We start from the raw sequence: 23,426 nt of genomic DNA, 5'->3' as shown, positions 1-23,426 counted from the left end.
ACTGCACACATTAGCATACTACAGAGTTAAATGAGTTCTCTGGTGACTGTAAGTCATCTATGACCACAGAGATAACTGCAAGTGGTAGGCTACAGCGCATCGCCTCTCACAACAAAAATCACAATTACGCACGGAGAGAGAGAGAGAGAGAGGATCAAATAGAGAATCAACTTACTCACCTATTGGAGGTACTGAACACTGATCTGTTGTCCTCTTCACTGGCATCTACTCCAGTTCTCCACGACGTAGAAAGACGATGGCCTGCCTTAAACCACGACCTCTCAAAGGACCTTGGGTTGAACTGCTCAAGCAGGGGTGTGTTGATGTCCAGAAAAAGGAGCGCACTTAAGCTTTGTTCCCTTAACCGGTTTCGGGCCTTGTTGTCAATAGCCTCTCTTGCATTCTGCTGATGTGGGAAGGAATGTTTTACCCGCAACGATGAGCCTCTTCAGTGTTTCTCCACCATCATTCCCATTGACCTCTATCCACTCACCAGCCTGCCACATAGGCATTTTGACAGGTTGACAATTACTGCTTGGTGGAAATGCAACCTGTTGATTTTCCTCTGCCATCCATCAGTACAACATCTTTGAATGCGCCAGCTGAGATGCGCTGTACAGCTGTTTGGGTAGATTTTCCACCTTTGTCTTTCATGGCCTGTAACACTTCTATGGTTTGCATTATCTGGCGGCTTGACTCTGTCAAGTTAATGTCCCTCTTCTGTAGCTTTTGGGAGAGGGCCTGGAGCTCCAGCAGGATGTCCTTCATGCAGGCCAGGTCACCTACAAAGCCTTTGCTTGCCAGCTGTTTGTGCAGTCCAGCGTGTTGCCTCCTGTCAGTGTTGGAGCGGGCTGGGTCTTCGCTCGCTTCTTTTAACTGTTTCGCTAATGCTGGGAAGTCGTGCCACACTGGTTTGACTGTCTTGTAACTATTGGCCACCCAGCGTATGGTGAACATCTGTTCGATTTTAAGGAGTGTCATGTTCCGTTCCTCTGCTGCGCCTCTCAGTAACCTTGCGCTCTTTGGGGACTGGTTGTAGATGGCATAGAGCTTTGAAATGAAAAACTCAAAGTGATTGCATCCCTTCACGGCCTTCAGGGAGTCATGCACGGCCAGCTCAAGACGATGGGCTAAGCAATGTTCTGCTTGAACAGTGGGGAAGTTGCTTTGTAGCCTGGTAATTAATCCTGTTACTCTCCCATTGAGGGCAGAGGTCCCATCAGTTGACCAATTAATAGGCTAGCTAACGTTACCAGAGTGAACGTTACGCTCCTGGGGGAATGCCTGGCTGTAGTAGCCTACAGCACCACTTGCAGTGTGGTTGAAAATATTACACCCATTAAAATGTTAAAATGGCCCATCAGCTCTGATAATACAGATGATGATGGATATGACTGGGCCCTCCTGGATTTTGATTTAATGGGGCCGTGGTCGGAACTAAGTGGGCCGAGTCTCCCTAAGTCCCCCTGTAATTTGAACTCTGACTATAGGTACTAAAAGCTATGCAAACTTCTTAGAATCATGGGTACTAGACGCTATGCAACATCCAAGCCAAATAGAATACATAAAAATTGTTCAGATTTGTTTTACTTCTACAATGTCTCAAACTCAAAGCATAGTAACTGCAGTTTATGATCACTGTATAAGTAATCATCCTCTATACGGGGATTATAAAAATACATACATCTGCGTCTATTAAGACACATAAGTAAATAAGGAGATTTGAAAAATAAAAGGTGTGAATGGAACCATAAGTCAAAAAGGGATTATATGTAAGTGAAAAAGTGTACAAATTACATTAAAAAGTGAAATAAATTAAGTGAACTGAATAAATAAAAATAAAATAAGTGAAAAAAAGGTTAAGGGTGCCCTTCATACCTTCATCTCTACCATATCATTAAGAGATGTCAATTCCATCTACTCTTTCAAATATGTAATAAAGTAAAAATAAAAGAAATACATTAAAATCTTTGTGAAACTAAACATGAAATCTAAGATTAAAAGTTAATCCAAATTTATTAAAGTGAAAATAGGGTAAACATGAAGTGAGGACATGAATGGTATAAGTGGGTGTAAAAATGGTAGTAGGAGAAATTGGCCTCTAGGTTTGAACTGATCATATTTATTTAGGGTTAGAATAGAAGTAAAAATGAAAAAGAATTAGAAAAGAGTAGGGATTTGGAATTAAAAATTAGGGTAAGGTAGGGAGTGAGGGTCTATAATAGGAATGCGGGTTAAGGTCAGGAATGGGGTTAGGATAAAGGTTGAGGATGGGATTGGGGTAATGTTAAGTTTTAGGGTTGGGAGATTGGATTGGGTTAGGTTTTAGGAGTTTAGACCGGGCTCTGGGTCAAGACTATTAAGGAAGGGGTTGAGGTTGAGGGTTAGGGTTAGGGTTAGGGTTAGGGTTTGGGAATTAGGATATTAGGATTAGGAGTAGGGATTACAGGTGATGGTTATTGTAGTAATTATGATAGGGATCAAGATTAGGGTTTGGTTTGGGGTTGGGAATCGGGGCTATGTTTAGGGCTGGGAATAGGGTTTATAGATAATGGTTAGAGTAATGGTTAGGGTAATGTTTGGGGTAATGGTTAAGGTTACTGGTTGGTGTAATGGTTGGGGTAATGGTTGGTGTAATGGTTGGGGTAATGGTTGGGGTAATGGTTGGGGTAATGGTTGGGGTAATGGTTGGTGTAATGGTTGGGGTAATGTTTGGGGTAATGTTTGGGGTAATGGTTAGGATAATGCTTTAATGGTTGGGGTAATGGTTGGTGTAATGGTTGGGGTAATGGTTGGTGTAATTGTTGGGGTAATGGTTGGGGTAATGGTTGGTGTAATGGTTGGGGTAATGGTTGGTGTAATGGTTGGGGTAATGGTTGGTGTAATGGTTGGGGTAATGGTTGGGGTAATGGTTGGTGTAATGGTTGGTGTAATGGTTGGTGTAATGGTTGGGGTAATGGTTGGTGTAATGGTTGTAATGGTTGGTGTAATGGTTGGTGTAATGGTTGGGGTAATGGTTGGTGTAATTGTTAGGGTAATGGTTGGTGTAATGGTTGGGGTAATGGTTGGTGTAATGGTTGGGGTAATGGTTGGTGTAATGGTTGGGGTAATGGTTGGGGTAATGGTTGGTGTAATGGTTGGTGTAATGGTTGGGGTAATGGTTGGTGTAATGGTTGGTGTAATAGTTAGGGTAATGGTTGGGGTAATGGTTGGTGTAATGGTTGGTGTAATTGTTAGGGTAATCGTTGGTGTAATTGTTAGGCTAATGGTTAGGGTAATGGTTAGGGTAATGGTTGGCTTAATGGTTAGGGTAATGGTACTATTTTACTATGTCCATTTGTCTAGAATAGGAGAAATATAGTCTTTGTTAAACATGCAGAGCACAATTTAATCCAATTGAACGTGTGTTTGTGTGTGTGGGTGTGGGTGTGTGTACATGCGTGGGCTCCATTTTATATTCATGCCAAGATCCTCCAAGGTTTTGTATTCTTCAGTTTGCAAACACATACTGACTCTATTATTATTTTTTTTTTTTTTATACTGTTGCAAGCAGACTGACAGTTGTGCTGAATCGTGTGGTGTTAATGTTGTAATGCATGTTAAGCTCAGACCACTGGTCAGACGGTTTGGGTTGCTGTACAATCACATGTATTTTGACTTTGTAAAATGGTCCAGTTAAATATGGTATGTACTTCTTTGCCATACAGAGTCTTATGCCCACTGTTTCTACAATGGTTACTGTCAAGACTGGAGCAACATCTAATGTGATACTGGTCTTAACAGGAATCAAACACCCCTAATTTTCATTTTCTGCTTGACTTGCCTTCCACACACAATGTCAGAAATCAGAGGGGATATGGTGTATAGAACATGTCTGATTGTGAAATTTCGTGAGGTTTTAATGGATTGCATAGCATTCACGCCAGTGTTCATGTGGCAGCGTCTTTGATTAGGGGCGCTTGAATTCTGGACCCTAGACTACATAGTGATGGAAAATGTTCCATCTTTATTCAAACTCTTGCTACTTTGTAGTTCCAACTGTGCAGATTCTTGTACAGTAATACAAAATGTCTCTTGAGTCAGAATATTTTATTGCACTTCCTGTGTAATTTCACTGCAATAGTGTTATCTGGGTCATGTTACTGGCTGAAAGCATGTCAGTCAAGAGGGGAAGCAGTTGATAGGTTTACTACAACATGTTGTTTTTTAAACCTACACATTTGAGACCTATATAAATGAATGGATGTGCATGGCAGAGACATTTTATGGAACTATTTTTAATCACGCTTTATTTTAAGGGCCGTTTTTTTGTTTGTTTATTAACTGTTAGCAAACATTGTTATTTTTTAGCTAAGGGTTAAGGTTAGGGTTAGGATTAGGTTTAGGGTTAAGGTTTGGGTTAGGGATAGAGTTAGGGATAGGGTTAATTAAAACCTTATTTAATTTGCTAAACATTACTACAGTAACAATTTGAACCGATTTCAAGCATATGATCGACTGGGTATTGATCATCCATAGCGCTGTGGTGTCTGCGGTTTTAGCTAGCCTGTTATATACATAGAATGGTCCTGATCTTTTCTACATGTGATCAGTCTAGAATTAATAAAAAGTACAAATCAATCAACCTATTTACAAATGCTCATTTCATGAATGCAAAATACCATGCTTTTGTAATAATATCTTGCTGATGGACAGTCTACCTAAAGTCCAGTCCCAGTCGCTGAGTAGTTATTTCAGATCTCACTGTGTTTGCCTGAGCACAGCAGAGCACTGTTAAAAATAACAAGTGTGTGGAAGCATGAGGAAACTTGTAGGATATGATTCATTATTCATTGCAGGGAAAAACCTATTTAAGATAAACTGTTTTTTGTAGCTGCCCTCATGTTCTTTCTTTTTCTACTGTGCTCAATAGAGCCAAAGTCTTTTTTTAAGCAACATATGTCAAGCGCTGTGGTCGGTGTACACAGGGTTACACACCTGCCATTGATCTGGAAACCACCTGTAGATCTAACAGCATTAGTCATGCTGAAATATTTATGAAAAAAGTTTCCATAGTGATCATGGTGGGGGAAAAAAAATCTAATATTAGTGAAATTTGAGAACAGAAGAACATAAGAAAAGTTTAAGAACGAGAAACGGCGATTCGGCCCATCAGGGGTCATCCCTTCTTAACACATCATTCTCCCCAACTAGGGGGAACTCATTAGAGATGGACTTGGTTCATTATCTTCCTGAACTACAATTTGCTTGTATTGCTTGTATATTATATACTAAAAACACAATGGGAAGATGTGCGCAAGTTGACATTTTTATTTCTGGCAAAATTAGTTTTCAAAATGTTCCTTTTAAAGTTAAAAAAAGTGTTGGTTGATCCCTTTCAATAATCCTTCACACTACCCTGTGATCAAGCAAATGTCCTTCGCAGCAATGGACTGGCACAAAGAAATGAAAAGGCGAAGATGAAACTCAGAAATGAGCTGTTTCTGCAACCTTGTTTCTTTCCAAATGCTGTTACTGTCACAGTGTTTCACACACATATGTGTTTCATGTGTTTCACATGTGTGTGTGTGTGTCTGATTGCAGGATCCTGGCATATGCTGGTGCTCACATCAACACACGTGTGGACTTGAAGACACTGAGAGCAGTCAGAGTGCTTCGGCCTCTCAAACTGGTCTCAGGCATTCCCAGTAAGTATATCCGTTATGATGTCATGTCTATAGAAAACAACGCTGGCTCATTGCCAACTCTAGGGCTGTGCTGTCTCTATTTATGGTTGATGACACATAAACCATGTGAGATGGAGAAAGGGCTTTGGGTGTTGAGAGCTCCTGCTTACAGAGTTAACAGTTTCTGAACATGGCATTCCAGAGATGACCTGCAACGAAAGCAGAGTGACAGTGGTGTGTTGCCTCTTGTTCCAGGTCTACAGATTGTGCTGAAGTCCATAATGAAAGCCATGATACCTCTGCTGCAGATCGGGCTGCTCCTTTTCTTTGCCATTCTCATGTTTGCAATCATTGGACTGGAGTTCTACAGTGGCAAGTTGCACCGGACTTGCGGCCTTCGTGCCAACCTGACAGGTGAGTGATCAGACATGCTGTACCTAAAATTGTAATCCTAGGGATAGTCAAAACTTATTTTTAATGTTCAAGGAGCAGTAGCAATTTCATCACTAGTCCTCCTTTTTTCAATGTAATATATGTATGGTTCTTGCACCTAAACACTTCATGTGCTGTAGTTCAAACACTAATGCTGCAGATCTAATAGTCTAACTGAAATGTAAAAAAAAAAATACATTTAGTTTCCACAACATGGGGCCCCCAGGATGGGAAGCCCAGCTCTAGGTCATGTTTGATTGTGGCCATCATACACTATCTCCTGAGCTGGTGACTTCAGGGTTATGCAAACACGCTAATATGCTGACCATGAATTTGACCTACTATAGCTGCTATATTGAGACTATTTCTACCCGTCAACCTAAAAGCATCATCGTAACAGTATATGCATTTTAAATATTTCCACTTTGTATGTGATCATTTCTGAAAGAAAACCCAAAGGATTCATATTATCTCTTGTAAGCTTGGTTATATTAGAATAGTAATGTCATATACTGTACTGCCACACTATTTCTATCTTCAGATCTTTTTCGCATTTCATTTTCTTTATGTTTATATTCTGTTCCATCAGAGATCCCTCGGAGATGCTTGTTTTTGATCTGTAGTTGTTGTTTTTTTTAAGATTTGAAAGATTTTGAAGCCCTTGATGAGTCGGAGTTGGACTTCCCCTGCCGAGACAAAGGCTGTCCTGAGAACTATGAATGCAATAAGCCCTGGATCGGTCCTAACAACGGGATCACGCAGTTCGATAACATCCTGTTTGCTTTGCTGACTGTCTTCCAATGCATCACTATGGAGGGCTGGTCCACAGTCCTCTACAATGTAAGTTACCTGAAGCGACTCACATTTGTTTGTATTGTTTAGATGTTCTCAGATTGTCTTTACCACTGTACTAAAAAAACTAGTTCAATAGATGGCTTCATTCAATATATTGTGGATTCACTGTATAATACATGTATTCAATAATGGGCCCTATGCACTAACCTTTATTTAGCTGCATCAGCACTAAGTATCTTTTTTTCTTTTTTTAAAATCCCATTTATTACTAATTTAACTGTCTAAGGTTGGTTTCACAGAACCTGATTATCACTAATCTTAGATTACCTAATGTTTCCTTCGGTAAAGTAGTTCAAGACTAATCTAGTTTTTAAAAAAATAAGTTAAACGGCATTTTATTAGAGACATACCCAAACCTGCTTAACTACCGTGCTGTGTTGAGTGGAGCATGTTTCCTAGTCTGCACAAGCAATCTGTCATTAAGTGGAGTTATTCATATTCATAAAAAGCATTATGAAATATCATGGACATCAAACAGTATTATATTTAAAAAAAACAGGTGTTCTTGACTAGGGGCCTAGAATTGTTCAATCTCTGAGCAGAAAGCTTGAACCGTTACAGAAAGGGTCAAAAGAAAAAAAATGACAGAAGAAAAACAATGTGCAATTTAATGGACAGTTATTACAATATGCATGTTAGCATTTTCTTTGAGGTATAATTAATGACACCTTAGAGAAGTCCAAAGCTCAGTTCCCTTGCCTAGTTTCAATGAATGGTAGATTCCTCCTAATGTGTTAGTAACCTGAATAATCCCAGTGCTTGTTGTTCTACTTGAAACTGCCGTTGTTCTGTGTTAAAAAGGCGGTAAGGTGTACAACAGTATTTTACACTTCATCAAACAGTATTATATAGCATTCAAAATATAGTCAAGCTCCATGCATGATATATATATATATATATATATATATATATATATATATATATATATATATATATATATATATATATATATATATATATATATATATATAGCTCTGGAAAAAATTAAGAGACCACTGCAAATTTTTCTTAAATCAGCATCTCTACATGTATGGCAGCCATTCCATTCCAGTGTCTGTTGAATTCCAACACAGGCACACCTCATTCTACTGAATGAGGTACTGATTAGGGGATCACCTGAACCAAATCTTATTTAACGAGGAAAAGTATAAAAACCACTCCTGTGGTCATCACTATCCTCTTGCAATAGGACCAGCTGGATGGCAAAACAGTGCTAGTAGTACCTCAAAAGTAATTGGAATCCAAAAATAACTATTGACCATGCCCAAAGAGTTGAAAAGGAAAGTTTTGAGTGAGGAAAAGAAGGGTTCAATTCTGGCTTTACTGGCAGAGGGATACAGTGAGCGTCGGGTTGCTTCCATCCTTAAAATTTTAAAGATGGCGGTTCATAAGAACAAGGTCAAGCAGCATACACTGGGGACAACAAAGCTACAGACCGGCAGAGGGCGAAAACAACTCTCCACTGACCGGGATGACTGCCAATTCGTTCGAATGTCACTCAGCAACCGTAGGATGACATCAAGTGACCTACAAAAAGAATGGCAAACGGCAGCTGGGGTGAAGTGCACGGCAAGGACAGTTCGAAACAGGCTCCTAGGGAAAGGGCTGAAGTCGTGCAAAGCTAGAAATAAGCCCTTCATCAATGAGAAGCAAAGAAGAGCCAGGCTGAGGTTTGCAAAAGACCATAAGGATTGGACTGTAGAGGACTGGAGTAAGGTCATCTTCTCTGATGAGTCCAATTTTCAGCTTTGCCCACACCTGGTCGACTAATGGTTAGACGGAGACCTGGAGAGGCCTACAAGCCACAGTGTCTCGCACCCACTGTGAAATGTGGTGGAGGATCGGTGATGATCTGGGGGTGCTTCAGCAAGGCTGAAATCGAGCGGATTTATCTTTGTGAAGGACGCATGAATCAAGCCAAGTACAAGGTTGTCCTGGAAGAAAACTTGTTTCTTTCTGCTCTGACAATGTTCCCCAACTCTGAGGATTGGTTTTTCCAGCAGGACAATGCTCCTTGCCACACAGCCAGGTCAATCAAGCCCAATCTCCGGACCAGAACCCCATTGAAAACCTCTGGAATGTGATCAAGAGGAAGATGGATGGTCACAAGCCATCAAACAAAGCCGAGCTGCTTGAATTTTTACGCCAGGAGTGGCATGAAGTCACCCAACATCAATGTGAAAGACTGGTAGAGAGCATGCCAAGACGCATGAAAGCTGTGATTGAAAATCAGGGTTATTCCACCAAATATTGATTTCTGAACTCTTCCTAAGTTAAAACATTAGTATTGTGTTGTTTAAAAATGAATATGAACTTATTTTCTTTGCATTATTCGAGGTCTGACAACACTGCATCTTTTTTGTTATTTTGACCAGTTGTAATTTTCTGCAAATAAATGCTCTAAATGACAATATTTTTATTTGGAATTTTGGGAGGAATGTTGTCAGTAGTTTATAGAATAAAACAAAAATGTTCATTTTACCCAAACACATACCTATAAATAGTAAAACCAGCAAAACTGATAATTTTGCAGTGGTCTCTTAATTTTTTCCAGAGCTGTATATATATATATATATATATATATATATATATATATATATATATATATATATATATATATAATATATATATATATTACAATTTAACTTTGCAAAAAAGATCTCTTCTGCTTTTAAGTTTCTTCTAGATAAAATATCTCTCGAATGAGATGTAAAAGTGGTCCTATTATAAGAGACTCTGCAGCAGCAGTTGTTGATGTACAGTTAACCCCCTGTCAGCTCCTGTGAATAACATCGTTAGCACTGCTGTCTTCAGTTGTCAGGCTGTGACTTCATGCCAGTGATTTACTACATTAATGTTATGGTAGGCTCTCTGCTCCGCCCTATCAGTTGTATTTTAATCACAATTCGAAGACGCTTCTCGATCACACTTTCTATGTTTTCTTTGGTCAGACCATTTCGATTTGATGTTCCCTGTCATCTGGCTTGCTGAGCTGTTAAGTGGATCTAGATGAGAGCAAAACTAAATAAATCCTCTTTTTATAAAAGCTTTCACTCACTTTTAGCAGAGACTGCACACAGGAACAAAAACCCCTTTCAGTAGTCCATAGCCACCTCTATACACCCACCGGCCACTTGATTAGAACCCTGCATATCAAATTAAAAACACAACAATGATTCCTACAAAAGCCTTGCTGTCCCCCTATGATGTTTCCACATGATTTCCAGGGATTGGGTAAAAGCCAAACATAACAAGAGTAACCCATTTGCCACTGCCATTTCTCTTTCGCACAATCCTACTTGAACATTACATTCCCAGAGGGTAACTGTTATATCTGTTGTAGGGGCATTTAAATGTATTTTAAGAGGCAGTCATTTACCACTTCCACCTTGTCCAGCTCTGTCGCTCCTCATTCTGTGGGGTTGTTCCAGTCGATACCTGGGAAGTTGAAGTCCCCCATGATTATGGCATCCCCTTCCTTGCATGCATCTCTAATGTTGTTATACAAAGAGGTGCTATCATTGGTATCCATGTTTGGAAGCATGTAGCACACTCCACATCAATGATATGGTGTGTTGATGTATTAACTTACTTTCTAATCACCCTGTACAACACAGCCTGTCCTCCTCTTCTGCCTTACCTGTCCCTCCTAAACAGCACAAACTCACTTGAGGTAAATCAAATTTCCATAATCCCAATGTCATCATAGTTTTCTGCAGCTACTGTAGCTTCTAACTCTAGTAGTTTGTTTGTAATACTTCCTTAAACACAGGCATTTTAAAATGTTACTATTGTTTCCCGCCGTGCCTTCCATGTCTTCAGCTCTTCGCTTGTTTCTCCCTGTTATTCAGCAGTCTTGTCTATTGTACCCTCTCCCCCTCTAACCTAGTTTAAACATTTCCTCACTTCCATGTTTATACCCTAACCTAGGGCATTGGATCCCGTTTGTACTAGTGCAGTTTGTGGTGGAAGGTTTCCCAGTGTTGGATGTACCTGAATCCCTATTGCTTGCATTATACCAAATGTACGACCACCACAATGTTGACAAATTGTTCCTCCAAAGCAGTGACTTGGCTCCTGAGATGTAAAATATAGAAGCATTTGATGTACAAGCAATCTCATTCAGGAGGCTCAGAGGATCCACATTTTGCAAGAAATGCATTTCACCAGTGCTGGTTCCATGTTTGAAGGATTTCTCCAGATTGATTCCCTTTAGTGTTACTGCCCTTCAGTCATTACAAAGTCTGGGTCTGTAAAGTTATCCTCAAATAAATGAGTTGATATCTATATTTGAATTTGCCATAGGTATGTTGATGCTGTTCAGTAATTTTAAGCTTAAACTCAAGACTCAAAAATCAGAGGACTGTGTTGTTCTGTTGTGTTTGGTGGAGTTCTATGACAAAGGCGACCTAGGCACAGAAGTCTTGAGGCACACTGATTGTAGTTTTATACCAAAGAGCAGTAAAAAAAGTATATTCTAGAAACTAAAGGGTGTACTTCAGACTGTCAATTCAATCACCTTTTTTTACCTGCCGAAAATAAGCAGCAGATGTTATGAAGTTACAGAACTTTGGAGGCAAGAGGCTAGGCAGTTCTGTTCAGGTCGTGCTGCATGATCCAACCCCAAGCCAATGAGTCTCCAGCCAGACATTGCAAATCGATATGACTGATGATATAACCAGGAGGCAGTGCCTTTACTGGGTGACAACACATTGAAGTGACATCTCCGTAAACTCTGAGAGATTTCAATAAATATAAAAAGTGAAGTTTTTTTATACAAGAACATATAAGGAGGTTTAACTGTAAAATGGTTTCTAAGGGTTATATATATGAAGGCGTGCTATTATAGTGTGAAAAATGATAAATGTATTATACGCCTACAGTCCCATCTGCCTTGCCTTGGAGCAAACAGTAAAAGGAGTAATAATAATGACTATTGAAAAGATGTGAGTCAACTAACAAGCAGGGATTGTGACGGCACACAGAGCACAGCAACCCTCCGCGAGCGTTTCAGTGGGCTGTGCATCTTGAGTGCCGTGTCGCTGTCAGGCAGGAGGGGGTGTTTCTGTGTCTTCGGGTGGAATAATAATTAAGGCAGTTTATTCAATGAGGCTCTGTGTTGTGTTAATGTGCATTTGAGGAAGGGGGCAGATAGATAGTATGAGGAAAAAGGAGGAAGAGAAAAGGAGGGAGAGAGATGTTAGAAATTCCAAATGCAGGTATTTAACAGATACATTTAATAGATTAGTACTGTTGGAACTTGCACAACTGACACAAAATATTCTTATTGAAAAATTGAAAAAAAAATATTGAAATAGTTTTTTTTTGTCTATGCAAAAGAACCGGGCTCATCTGCATTTGTGGTGATAGAGCATTTGACCTCACCTCATATCATTGATGGGACAGAATCTGTAACTGCCTGTTACACAAGCACAGCCCAATACATTAAAACAATAAAGACAGGTTTGAATTTTAAAGAAAATTATATCAGAATCTTAAGGATTTATAAAATCACTTGTAATAGGAATGAATACAGAATATTCCATACAGGAGTTACTGATTCATCTTCAGTTATGCAAGCACTGTAATATCTGAAATATCTTTTCATTTTGCACACACAAATGTTATGCAGCAACAGATATACAAAAAATGCCAGTCACTGGTTATTTTTCTTTAAATCCATTGCAAAACAGTCCACAGTGAGCCCCATATAGCCAGTAGCTTGTAAAGTTTTGTATGATTGTAATAACCAGATGGGTTACCCAGGAGACCTTGTTCCTCTCTTTTGACTTTATTCATACTTGAAGCAGTTCTTTTAAGTTTGCGTGCACCAGCTCAACCTTCTCCAACTAAAGCTTGACATCACATCTCGTTCGATATCACCGTGTAACAATTTTTTTTTTTTTTTTTTTTTTGGTTCCTGGGTAGTAAATGTTATTTCCTAATTGCTTATGCCTCAAAAGTATATGCGTACCACTTTTTCTCCTCGCTCCCTCCTTCTTGTCTTACCCACTCATCTCTTCTTCCTTCATACTCTCACTGAGTCCCTTTCTTTTCACTCCATCTCCTCCTCAATTCCTTCTCTTCTCACTCTCATTCACTCTCTATCTCTTTCTCTCCCCCAATCATTCTTTGGATTGTGGGAGTGAGGTGTATGATTTAATGCTAGCCTGGCTTCTAAAAGAAGACTTTGAATACACTATGTAACACAATTTTTGTTCCTGGGTAGTAAGTGTTATTTCCCAATTGCTTATGCCTCAAAAGTGTAGAAAATGGCTATTATTCCCCACATACTTTGCTTTTGTGACCAGGACAGTGATATTTTGAAATTTACCTATTTTCCAGAACATTCCAGATAGATTTAGTGTTGAGTAAACTTGGAGTAACTTCTAGAACTTTCTAGAACTTTCCAGTAATATAAATAGTAGTATAAATACAGGGGCCTTAAGCCCACCAGTTCAGTTTAGTTCCAGCTGCCTAAGTGGATTCTTATCTGCATTTTTCTGAGATGGCACCAAGAGGCTGCAATGGTGGCATTCCTGATGGGTCTCCAAGGCGGTTTTACCAAGTTTCCCTGCTATCTTTGCCTTTGGGACAGCAAGGACACCAAGGCACACTACCACAGGCGGAACTGGCCACAGTGGACTGAGTTCTCTGTGGGGAGGAACAACGTCAAGTGGAAGCCACTGGTGGACCCCCGGAAGGTTCTGATGCCACCACTGCACATCAAATTGGGCCTTATGAAACAATTTGTCACAGCTCTAGATAAGGAGTTGGCAGCCTTCAAATACCTTCAAGACTTCTTCCCTAAGCTGTTTGAGGCAAAGGTCAAAGCCGGTGTCTTCGTCGGACCACAGATAAAGAAGATCCTGGAGTGCAATGAATTCCCCAAGAAGCTCACTAGTAAGGAGAAAACGGCTTGGAACAGCTTTGTCGCAGTGGTTAGGGGCTTCCTGGGCAATCACAAGGCCGAAAACTATGTGGAGCTGGTTGAGACTCTGGTGAAGAACTATGGCACAATGGGCTGTAGGATGTCCCTCAAAGTCCATATCCTTGATGCTCATCTTGATAAATTCAAGGAGAACATGGGAGCGTACTCGTAGGAGCAAGGCGAGCGCTTCCACCAGGATATACTGGACTTTGAATGCCGCTACCAAGGACAGTATAACGAGAACATTTGATGGGAAACTACATTTGGGGGCTGATTCATGAAAGTGATTTACAGTATAATCGTAAATCCCGAAAAACTACTCACTTCTAAATCTTTTGTAGTCATTTTTGTATTACTTTAGTATAAATACATGTTAATTTGGATTCATATGTTGTTTTTTTCTGACTTTATGTGAACGAAAAGACCATTTTCTCATTGGAAATAGGTACATTTCAAAATATCACTGTCCTGGTCACAAAAGCAAAGTTTGTGGGGAATAATAGCCATTTTCTATACTTTTGAGGCATAAGCAATTGGGAAATAACACTTACTACCCAGGAACAAAAATTGTGTTACATAGTGTATTCAAAGTCCTCTTCTTTTAGAAGCCAGGCTAGCATTAAATCATACACCTCACTCCCACAATCCAAAGAATGATTGGGGGAGAGAAAGAGATAGAGAGTGAATGAGAGTGAGAAGAGAAGGAATTGAGGAGGAGATGGAGTGAAAAGAAAGGGACTCAGTGAGAGTATGAAGGAAGAAGAGATGAGTGGGTAAGACAAGAAGGAGGGAGCGAGGAGAAAAAGTGGTAGAAAGAGAATGCAAGGGAAAGCTGTTATGTCCTCTGCAGCTCTTGAAGATGGTTCAGACCACATGGGGTAAAAATAGCAGTCGTTTTCAGATGCTCTTCAGCAACTTTGACCAGGATATACCTTGTTGGTGTAAAATCTGTAGGCTGCAGACTCAGTTACTGCATTGTAGAGATTGAAATACACAAAATAATCTGCAAATTGAAAGATCTATGCGAGACTGTGTGATGTTGAAAAGAAGTTTATTATTTTCACTATTATTGTTACTGAACTACAGGGTATCGTTGACTCCTAAAACATCCGGTCCGATTTCTGATAGGAGTGGGAGTGAGAGAGAGGGAGGAAAGAGTGAAGAGTGTGAAGGCAAAGGAGACAGAGGGGAAGACTGTACATGATAAATAAAAACATAAACACACCTTTCTTTCTCTACTTTCCAAAAAGCTGAGAAATACTGAAGTTTGAAAAAATAAGACATGGTGAGCAATAGCTGCTGGTGTGGTGGGAGTAGCAGAATTGGATGCACAATATATCAAGAGAGATAGAGAGACTCAGCTCAGAGAAGATCAAGGGCAGAATGCCAGACAATCATCCATATCACAGTGGCATTTCCATAATGTAATTAAACCCATAATCAGCCTGGTTTGCATAGACAGGGCTTTGGCACTCCTGGGTTGAATATATACACCTGTGTGCCTCTGTGTGTTTGGTTCTGTTGATCTCTGATACTTTCTGGCCCAAAATATGTTGTTGTTAAAGTAACCCAACCTATTTTTGTTCTTGATTGCACCCTGCCTGCTTCAGTCTTTATCATCATTATATGTCAAGTGAAGATCTTTCATTGGTCTAGTTATTGTTTCCCAGAGGGCTGATCAACGTCAGTTAGAAGCTGATCAAGGTTTGATCAAGGATTAGATTTAACATCAACAGCAAGGGGCAAGAAATGTGCTTAGCAGTGTGAAGAGCGACCCACTCCATCCTATTGGGCTATTGGTTCAAATGTTACTATTGCTTGGGGATCTAGGGGAGCTGACCTACATATGTATGTCACACTTTTAAATGTTCCATACATCTGGAGGATCGACCACTTATCAAATCGTCATGAAACTTGGTATTAACATTATTTAGCTAAGGATATAGATCATATCAGATTATGAGGAGGTACAATTTTGTATCCAGAAAAATCACTTATCAAATTGTGATTAAACATTTCATTGCTAATTCTTATTCTATTGCTCCTTTTCAAGTGGAATGACAACCATTACCCAATAGGAAGAGCCTCTCTGACCCGTCAATCACTGAGCGTATATAAAAAAGCTGCCCTATCAGGGCCCTGCTGTGAGGAGGAAGTCCCTCCCACCTTCTGCTGAAGAGGGACGTTCTCACAGTAGCATATCGCAATTTTCTCTCTCACCTCACTGAGACAGGTCACAGATTGCCTTGTGCTTTCTATGTTCCGAAAATTGCCTCATTTGTATGGTTTCAACCTACAAATTGAATTGCGAACGATAAGCTACAGTTATATGAGTGTTTTTGAGATTGCTCATTGCCTTAGTCTCGCGTCGGTAATTTCTACTGTTTAGAGTTGGTTTCAACCCCTCTATTGAGATTGGCGATTAGCTTATTCTTCTCGCTTACTGCCTTGTATAGTTTAAAATTAACATTCCTAGAGCTTTTGTGGTGCTGTAGGGTGACCCCGCGGGCTCACGGTGCTGTCCTCTACATCGTATTGACTTGGCTACCATCAAGCTTGGGCATACGTGCCCTTCTCAAGCCTTGGGCACTGACAGCACTCTTCCTCGGCACCTACCTCGGCAACGACTGCAACAGCTCGGGAACTGACCGCACTTCTTCGGTGAAGTAGACACACAAGCTCACCCCTGGCCACAGGGGCTTATGTATGCATTCCCTCTGCTACCATTATTAACCCTGACACTAGAGAGGATCAGGGTGGAGAGAGTCAAGGTTTTGCTGGTTGCATTCAGATGGCCAAGGCGCCCCTGGTTTGCTCGCCTCTCCAACATGTTGTTGGGCCAACCGTGGCAGCTTTCACTTCTCAAGGACCTCCTGAGCCAAGCTGCGGGGTTATTATGGCACCCGAACCCAGCCCAGTTCCAACTCTGAGTCTGGCCGTTGAACGGAGCCATCTATCCAGATGAGGTTTACCAGATGCAGTGGTAGAGACACTACAGTCTGCTAGGGCGCCTCTCACTAGAGCCCAATATTCATATAAATGGAAAGTTTTCCAAAACTGGTGCATTGCTGAGGGTCACGATCCTGTGACCTGCCCTATTGAGATGATCCTGGAGACTGGTACTGCAGGTGCCATGCCCTTAGGCGTCATGAGGGCTCTGAGGCTATCGCCGTGTGGCTGTACTGTTGGTAATCTGGAGCCACAACAGCTTTGGTACAGCTTCCCATTCTGTAATGGTTTCATTCCACTTGAAAGGGAACGTTAAGTTATAAACATAACCCTGGTTCCCTGAAAAGAATGACAACCATTACCCTTCGAGGTCGTGTCCCCAGCTGACCTTCGATTTCGAAAGAAAAGGGCGATATGTTACTGTGAGGACGTCCCTCTTCAGCAGGAGGTGGGAGGGACTTACTCCTCACAGCAGAGCCCTGGTAGGGCAGCTTTTTTATATATGCTCTGTGATTGACGGGTCAGAGAGGCTTTTCCCATTCAGTAATAGTTGTCATTCTTTTCAGGGAACCAGGGTTATGGTAATAACCTAACATTATGTATATACTGTTTATATATGTCAGTCAGGAGCTCTGATTTAGAATTCACAGCCATGGCGGAGGATGTATGTTACTGACATACAGGCATCTCCAAAATTATTGGCACCCTTGATAAAGATGAGCAAAAAAGGCTTTATAAAACAAACAACACTGGTAATGAGCTATATTTTATGCTAAAAAATATGGGAAAACAATATTATTTTATACTAACACAATTGCTCAGAGAAATTGTTTATTTTTAACAAGTATTTTTTTTTTTCTCAAAAAGATAGGTGTCAAAATTATTGGCACCCCTAAAGATTCTTAGAAATAAAATCAAACAAAATTAAATTTGCATTAACATTCTACTTTTTTAAGTACATCTCAGTCTTAAGAAACTGTATTATGGCCTTCTATGGCTTCCTGTTTCACTGGGGTATAAAAATGAGGTAATGCGTATGTAAAATCCATTTGTCATCTATCACCATGGGGAAAGACAAAGAACTCACAAATGAAAAGAGACAAATGGTTGTTGACCTTCATAAATCAGGCAATTGGTACAACAAAATAGCTAAAAACTTAAATATACCACTTACCACTATTAGGGCAATAATTAAGAAGTTCAAAACCAGTGGAACAGTGGTAAATCTGCCTGGTAGAGGACGCAAGTTCATCTTGCCCCCATGCACTGTGAGGAAGATGGTTCAGGAGGCAAAGAAGAATCCAAGGGCCACAGTTGGAGAATTACAGAACCTGATTGCATCTTGGGGTCACCAAGTCTCCAAATCTACAATTAGATTCCACCTCCATGCCAATAGCTCATTTGGAAGGATTGCCAGAAAAAAAGCCTTTATTGAGAGCAACCAACAAAGTAAGCGCCTAAAGTTTGCTAAACAGCATTAGCATTGTAGATGGAGTCAAAGTCTCTTTACTAGTGATGGGTATTGTAGTTGTAGTGACTATATGACCAGTGCTTCAGTCTTTTTTAAGGTCCTAAAAAAATAAGAATTGATAATCTGCTCTGAGTCCGACCAAATGAATGATTCTGTTTGACATCAGACTGCTGTTGCTATGCTGTCAATGGGACTGACTGTGATATTTGTCTATGCAAACTGTACGTTGTGTTACTGCACAGTACACAGGTTTAGAATTCCAATGAAAATGAGCAGCACAGATTCCACTTGTCGTGTAATGTTTGATAGCGCAGAATAGAAAAGGTTCAATAAAATGATTATTTTCTTACCCACATGTCATTTATGCTATTGGCTTTCCAATTTTTTTTCTGTAGTTTTTTTTATTAATATTGAAACTAGAAAAAGAAAGTGAGAATGTAATTATTTCTCACCTTCAAGCTGGTACATGTGTAGTAGTTGAGAGTAATAATTTATTCTCACATTGACTGTTTATAACAAAAAAGAGGTAGCACTTAACCCTGTCTGTTTTTATTTTTACATGAGTTTATAACAAACTTCTAAGTGCCATGCTTGTGGGTGTTATTTTATGGTAATAAAGGAAGGAAATGCTATTATTTTGAATGTCATAGCATTGCTTTAAAAGGTGTTCACAATGGCTTTGTAAGGTTTTAGAATTATAGTACAGATTTGTTCAGTGGCTAGGATCAGCAACAGTCTGGAGGATCTCTATGTCTCGACTATATAATGCGTTTGTACATTTTATTTAGAAATAAATGTATAAATAGATGTGTTGTGTGGGATGTGTGGCTATTGATGTGTGGCAGAATGACTGTTAGGAAATGCCCCGTGAGAATTGTCTAATGAGATTTACCCGCTAGTTTGTTCTCTATTGATCTGATATCTGATGCCTGCCTCCATTCGCAGAGCTAATTCAATAACCAGTTGCATTGAGCTCAGAATTTTTTTTAATGTGTTGACATTGTACTAGCAGATCCCACTGAGACACAATGTGTGTTTTTTTTTTTCTTTCTTGCCTACTTGCTTGTTTGCATGCTTTTTTTATTCACAACTAATAAATAATAAAAAGACTGCATTTATCACACCCTACAACAATAACAACACCAACAGCAATTCCCATTTCTATAGCGCCTTTCATCACAGCAATCCCAAAGCGCTTTACACATCCACAAATTAACAATAAACCATCACATTAAAAACAGTCCAATACAGAACTTGATACATGCGCTTTTAATGGTAACATTTGAAAAACTGAAGATAAAAAGCTAATTTATAGAAATAGATTGAGTAACAGATTTGTTTTTAAATAAAATAAATAAATAAAAAAGGGCAAAAGAGAAAATGCAGTTTTGATTTTGAAATAGGGAAACTAAGGTAGAAAAGCTATTTTGTAAAATACTTTTTTAATCTTGACTTAAAAAACAGTAGGAGTCCCAGCTTCCCTGACAGAAGAAGGCAGAGCATTCCAGAATTTAGGAACCTTACAGGAAAAATCTCTTCCTGAAATTAGCAGTCGTTCTACTCCTATTATACCATATTGATGACATTTCAAATGTCAGTGTACTTCCACTTCAATAAATACTTAAATGTTGACACATTTTACATAAACCTCTTTTCTGATACCTTAGCGTAGCCAAACAAGCATGCTGCATTAAAAAAAAATAGTTCAACTTTTCAATTAAAGTAAATTAGTTACAAATGGTGAGATTGTGATGAGTCCGTCGGATGAGATGCAAAACAGAAGTTCTATTGTAAGTGACTCTGGAGCAGTTGTGATGCATAGTTCACCCCCAAGTCTCTGTACATCATAGCATTTGCTAAATGACTAATTAATATGGGCAGTTATCAGACGTTAAACCCAACCCTGTTTATGAGTTCTTGAAAACACATCACTGAAGTGATTTATTTCTGTTCAACACTCGTGAAAGGATCCTGCTTTGTATTCATATGCAGGCAATTATATAACCACATCCATGTCTGTAATGTAATGTGTAGTTGAAGGAACTAATGACAAAGTTTAATACGCAATTGAAACTGTAGGCGTCAGATTGCATTAAACAATATAAGAGCACTTGCACAGGCTCACCTTTAAACGATGTTCCAGTTTGAAACCCTGCTGGAGAACGAGAGAGAGGGAATGGTAATGAACATCAAAGACCTGTGATCTCATAATTACAGGCCGCCCACAATCTGAGGGGTCATTTATTTAGCAACTGGAAGCATCACTAGAGCACTAACCATTGCCTCAATTATTTATTTCTTTATATATTGATGTTTAACAAAATCAGACGCAATTTACCTTCATTTATCTCCAGCAACCCTTGTTATGTTTTACCTAATCACAGCGCCAACCAATCCATTATTATTATTATTATTATTATTATTATTATTATTATTATTATTATTATTATTATTTTTAGTAGTAGTTGTAGTAGCAAACTATAATTTTCCTACAAACTACTAAACATCAGTCCCAATGCTTGTTGACTTGTGCAGTCTTCCCTGCAAACAGATGTTTTCCAGGAGGAATAAGGAGCCACTGGAGTTCTTCTCGTGCTGTCCCAGTTTGATGAGTCTTTAAGCTCAAATTCACACTCTGTTTGTTCTGCAGGCAGAAGGTTCCCAAGCAGTCAGGGGAGGTGCTCATGGGATTCATTCCCACCCCTACATGTGCTTCAACCCCAGCAGAGTCTTCAGGGTTCTAGCTGCAGGGCTGCATTTGTGTAAGCCCAACCCTACCAGCCTTCCCTGGCCTCTAGCTTGTAGGCATACCCCCCAGTCGCTCTCAATTCCGGCGAACCATACAAAGGAAGGGGCCCAGCTACACCCCCAAATGTTATCTTAACATCTTCCCTTTTTTTTTTTCAACTCAGGTTTTTATAGCTGAAAATAAAATCTTAAAGTCTAGCAGTTCCTTATTGCAAACCTCTTTTTTTTAAACCAAATAAGTTTAGTTTTAGGGTAGCAAGCCACCTACTGTACACCTTTTTTTAACATTGAAAAACTGTATCAAATCTTGACTTGGTCACCCACTTTCAGGGAAGGCAACAGTCTTGAGACTTGATCATAAAATGTTTTTTTGCACTTGTTTGCAAGCTACTAGTTTACCATTGACTTCTTGAGAGTTGCTTGGCTTAAGTAGAGCTACTGTTGTTGGCAGTCTACATGTTAACCATCTGCCCATAAGCAATTGTGCTGGGTAAGGAAGGTTTGTATTTGGTTGTATTCCTGTATGCCAGCAGTGACAAGTATGTGTTTTGGATGCTTGCTCTGCTAGATCATTAGATTTTGAATACCTATGGCTTGATGTAGCATGTTAGAATTCCCAGGATGTTGCAAAGTCTCTGAAATTCTTTCAGTTATACTGTGATCCATTATCCAAGATAACGATATCAGGTATGAAATGTCTGGCAAATACAGACTTCAGGTGCCGAATCACTGTTTCACTTGACTTTTACAAAATTGGAATTGCAGTCCACCACGAGTAGTTAGTTTTTTTCCATCCATGACAAGCAGATCGCAGACATGTTCTGCAAGTCCTTTCTGGCACCTCATGTGATATTAGTGGTTCCTTTTGCTGCTGAATTCTGGATTTGTGACAAGTATCACATTTTGAAACCATTTCTATACTTTGTGAATGAAGCCTGGCCAGTGCAGAATGTCTCATCAGAGCCAGTTAACAAGTACAACATTATTAGTAGGCACAACTCCAGTCGCAAGACACAATACCATAATGCACCTAATAAAGTGCACTCTAATGTTATCATAGCAGTGTCAACTGTCTGTCATCTTCTGTACAGTACCACAATCGATAACTTTCATTTTCATTAAATAACCCAAAACCTGATAGAAAATCTGATAAAACGCTAGAATGTATGGGCCACAGTAACTGTATTGGTCATCTGTTATTGCCAGCTGACTTATTTGTAATCTGGAATTTTCTTTCTGTTTGTTTTTCTGCAGACCAATGATGCCTTAGGCCCAACCTGGAACTGGCTGTATTTCATCCCTCTGATCATCATCGGATCCTTTTTCGTACTAAACCTTGTGCTGGGGGTCCTGTCTGGGTGAGTGGAGTCGTTCTCAATGGGGTTTACCCTGATTCACCCTCTTCAATATAATTAAATTAGGGTTTATCTGGATCTGGTCTCTTCAATGTGATCTCAGTGTGGTTTACCTGGATTGAGCCTCTTCAATGTGATCTCAGTGTGGTTTACCTGGATTCAGCCTCTGCAATGTGATCTCAGTGTGGTTTACCTGGGATCCAGTCTCTGCAATGTGATCTCAGTGTGGTTTACCTGGATTCAGTCTCTGCAATGTGATCTCAGTGTGGTTTACTAGGATCCAGTCTCTGCAATGTGATCTCAGTGTGGTTTACCTGGATTCAGTCTCTGCAATGTGATCTCAGTGTGGTTTACTGGGATCCAGTCTCTGCAATGTGATCTCAGTGTGGTTTACTGGGATCCAGTCTCTGCAATGTGATCTCAGTGTGGTTTACTGGGATCCAGTCTCTGCAATGTGATCTCAGTGTGGTTTACTGGGATCCAGTCTCTGCAATGTGATCTCAGCGTGGTTTACTGGGATTCAGTCTCTGCAATGTGATCTCAGTGTGGTTTACTGGTATCCAGTCTCTTCAATGTAATCTCAATGTGGTTTACTTGGATCGAGCCTCTTCAATGTGATCTCAGTGTGGTTTACTGGGATCCAGTCTCTTCAATCAGATCTCGGTGTGGTTTACCTGGATCCAGTCTCTGCAATGTGAGCTCAGTGTGGTTTACTGGGATCCAGTCTCTTCAATGTTATCTCAGTGTGGTTTACCTGGATTGAGCCTCTTCAATCTGATCTCAGTGTGGTTTACCTGGATCCAGTCTCTTCAATGTAATGTCAGTTTGGTTTACCTAGACCCAGTCTCTTCAATGTAATGTCGGTTTGGTTTACCTGGATCCAGTCTCTTCAATGTGATCTCAATGTGGTTTACCTGGACCAAGCCCATTTAATGTAATCTTAGTGGTGTTTTGTTTGTTTAGTGTAACCGTGCCTTGAGAAATTGCAGTGGTATTGCAGAGATCCCAATAGCCTTATG

At 39.9% G+C, this 23,426-nt stretch overlaps 1 protein-coding gene across 4 annotated transcripts in view; it reads left to right on the top strand.

The window, feature by feature from the left end:
* LOC121330947 (voltage-dependent R-type calcium channel subunit alpha-1E) overlaps nucleotides 1-23,426 on the top strand; it is a 149,528-nt gene that overhangs the window by 55,619 nt on the left and 70,483 nt on the right. For all 4 annotated transcript variants that reach the window (XM_041277954.1, XM_041277953.1, XM_041277952.1 and 1 more), the window contains exons 3-6: nucleotides 5,584-5,687; nucleotides 5,922-6,080; nucleotides 6,739-6,938; nucleotides 22,307-22,410. In XM_041277954.1, the coding sequence (XP_041133888.1) occupies nucleotides 5,584-5,687; nucleotides 5,922-6,080; nucleotides 6,739-6,938; nucleotides 22,307-22,410 (567 nt within the window). The remainder of the gene's footprint in view (nucleotides 1-5,583; nucleotides 5,688-5,921; nucleotides 6,081-6,738; nucleotides 6,939-22,306; nucleotides 22,411-23,426) is intronic.

Source organism: Polyodon spathula, chromosome 18 (genome assembly GCF_017654505.1).
Source record: "Polyodon spathula isolate WHYD16114869_AA chromosome 18, ASM1765450v1, whole genome shotgun sequence".
Taxonomy (NCBI): domain Eukaryota; kingdom Metazoa; phylum Chordata; class Actinopteri; order Acipenseriformes; family Polyodontidae; genus Polyodon; species Polyodon spathula.
Note: the sequence above shows the minus strand (reverse complement) of the source record. Positions and strands in the feature narration are given on the sequence as shown.